General features: G+C 39.0%; 1 protein-coding gene across 1 annotated transcript in view; it reads right to left on the bottom strand.

Annotated features, from left to right (window-relative positions):
* The window catches only part of LOC143277875 (uncharacterized), a 31,796-nt gene that overhangs the window by 20,105 nt on the left and 9,191 nt on the right, over nucleotides 1-2,500 (bottom strand). The window contains exons 5-6 of the mRNA XM_076582822.1: nucleotides 2,423-2,500; nucleotides 801-921 (exon numbers count right to left, since the gene is read on the bottom strand). The exon at nucleotides 2,423-2,500 is cut by the window's right edge and continues 46 nt beyond it. Of these exons, the coding sequence (XP_076438937.1) occupies nucleotides 801-921; nucleotides 2,423-2,500 (199 nt within the window). The remainder of the gene's footprint in view (nucleotides 1-800; nucleotides 922-2,422) is intronic.

Genomic DNA, 2,500 nt, shown 5'->3' with positions numbered 1-2,500 from the left:
GAGACGGAGGCAGAGACAGAGACAGACAGACAAGGGGCAAAATAATTTACAAGGATATAAAAAAACAAACAAAACAACTAAGAAAACAACAAAACAAACAAAAGATGCAAGAGAGGAAAGGCCTTCAAGACTCACTTGTGATACACTTTAAAAAAAAAATCCAAGTTTTTATGTATTGAGTATAATTTCAAAATGTAATGTTTAAGATGAGAAAGTTCATTTTAAAGCAAATTCAGTCCCCTAGCATTAATTACAGAGTAATTTCCCTTTTTTTACTATCTGCACCAAAACGTTTGCAAAATAAATAAAAATTCCATGCTTAGCAAAAGGAGTTCCTGTTTGAACAAAAAATGATAATAATGACTCCTCTTGTTGTTGTGTCAGAATAAGAGGTCAAAGTGCCAAGTTTAGAGAATACAAAAAATATAAATATAACTGTAAATGCAGTTTGCATATAATTAGGCTTCTTTTTTTTTTTTAATATTTTTTTGTGCCCATCCCAGAGGTGCAATATTGTTTTTAAACAAGATGACTGGAAAGAACTGAACTTTTCCTATTTTTATGCCAAATTTGGTGTCAACTGACAAAGTATTTGCAGAGAAAATGTCAATGTTAAAGTTTACCACGGACACACAGACACACACACACACACACAGAGAGACAACCGAACACCGGGTTAAAACATAGCCTCACCTTGTTTACACAAGTGAGTCAAAAACAAAAAACAAACAAAACAACTAAGAAAACAACAAAACAAACTAAAAGATAAAATAACGAGAAACAAAACCACCCTTGCCCACCTTGTACAAAGCTCTGAGCTTGCCCAAGGCCTGAGAAGCAACATCAGGCAAACCAGATGGGGTGAGTCCATTACTGACAGGGGGTAGACCAAGATGATGGTTGTGAGCATGATGTAACAACCTTGAACACCACACATCAAAATCAGTGCAGACACCAGAAAGCACCAGTACACTCCATTTTCTTTTTTAAATCACCAATATTATGTTTAAAAGATAATGATAATAATAATAATAATAATAAAAAGGAGTTCAGGGCCGAAACACTTGACTGAGGTGAATTTCTTCTCTGAAGACCTTCTACTGTCCAGCTCTCCCTAGAGTTTCTTATCACAATAGCACAAACATTGATACACCCGAAGGTTATTATTTCAACATGTTTGTTAAAAATGGGTTTGCTCTATATAAGGCAATGGAGTGATGGAGTGGGGGTGGGGGGTTGGGGGTGGTGGTGGCTGAATCGGGTTGGTGATGGACTTCTGACTTCAGGGTTCACCAGAAAATGATCCGAGTTTGAAGCCCAGTTTCGACGGGCGCAATAGCCGAGTGGTTAAAGCGTTGGACTGTCAATCTGAGGGTCCCGGGTTCGAATCACGGTGACGGCGCCTGGTGGGTAAAGGGTGGAGATTTTTACGATCTCCCAGGTCAACATATGTGCAGACCTGCTAGTGCCTGAACCCCCTTCGTGTGTATATGCAAGCAGAAAATCAAATACGCACGTTAAAGATCCTGTAATCCATGTCAGCGTTCGGTGGGTTATGGAAACAAGAACATACCCAGCATGCACACCCCCGAAAACGGAGTATGGCTGCCTACATGGCGGGGTAAAAACGGTCATACACATAAAAGCCCACTCGTGTGCATACGAGTGAACGCAGAAGAAGAAGAAGAAGCCCTGTTTCAGCTAGGTCAGTTGTGTCCCTTCTTATGGGGCGTGGGGGGTGGGGAAGCACTTCACTCTGGCTGGGCAAGACGCTGTCCGCTATAATCCAAAATCCCGCCCAGTCAGTCAGGACGTCGGCTGCCTCCTCTGCTGTTCTAATGGTCAAGTTTTTTGTTTGTTTGTTTGTTTTTTGTTTTGTGTGTGTGTGTGTCTGTGTGCGTGTGTGCGTGCGCACGCCTGACTTAATCAAGATTTTGCGCCTTTTAGATATTATTATTAGTAGTAGTAGTAGTAGTATTTTTATGTATTTATCCTTTTTTTTCTATTTTTAAAAATTTAATTCTATTTTATTTTTGTTTTATTTCGTTATTTTCATATATATATATATATATATATATATATATATATATATATATATATTTTTTTTTTTTTTTTTTTTTTTTTTACATTATTTATTTCATTTTACTCTATATTATTATTATTTATTTATTTAATTTTTTTTCCTTGATTTTTTTTTTTTCCTCAAGCCCTGACTAAGCGCGTTGAGTTACGCTGCTGGCCAGGCATCTGCTTGGCAAGATGTGGTGTAGCGTATACGGATTTGACCGAACGCAGTGACGGCCTCCTCGACCTACTGATACTGATACTGATACTCTGATGGTCAAAGCTGGACACGACCCGCTGTCAAACATACAATACGTTTTCTGAGTAAAGGTGTGTTCGAGCCAAGAAATGACGCTACCTGAAGGAGCCACACATGTCCGCAATGGTGGCAGTGCCCGCCAGTTTCATGTCTCCGTTTTTTCTTTTCTTGCCGACT

The sequence above is a fragment of the Babylonia areolata genome, chromosome 35 (assembly GCF_041734735.1).
Source record: "Babylonia areolata isolate BAREFJ2019XMU chromosome 35, ASM4173473v1, whole genome shotgun sequence".
NCBI classification, from domain to species: domain Eukaryota; kingdom Metazoa; phylum Mollusca; class Gastropoda; order Neogastropoda; family Buccinidae; genus Babylonia; species Babylonia areolata.
Note: the sequence above shows the minus strand (reverse complement) of the source record. Positions and strands in the feature narration are given on the sequence as shown.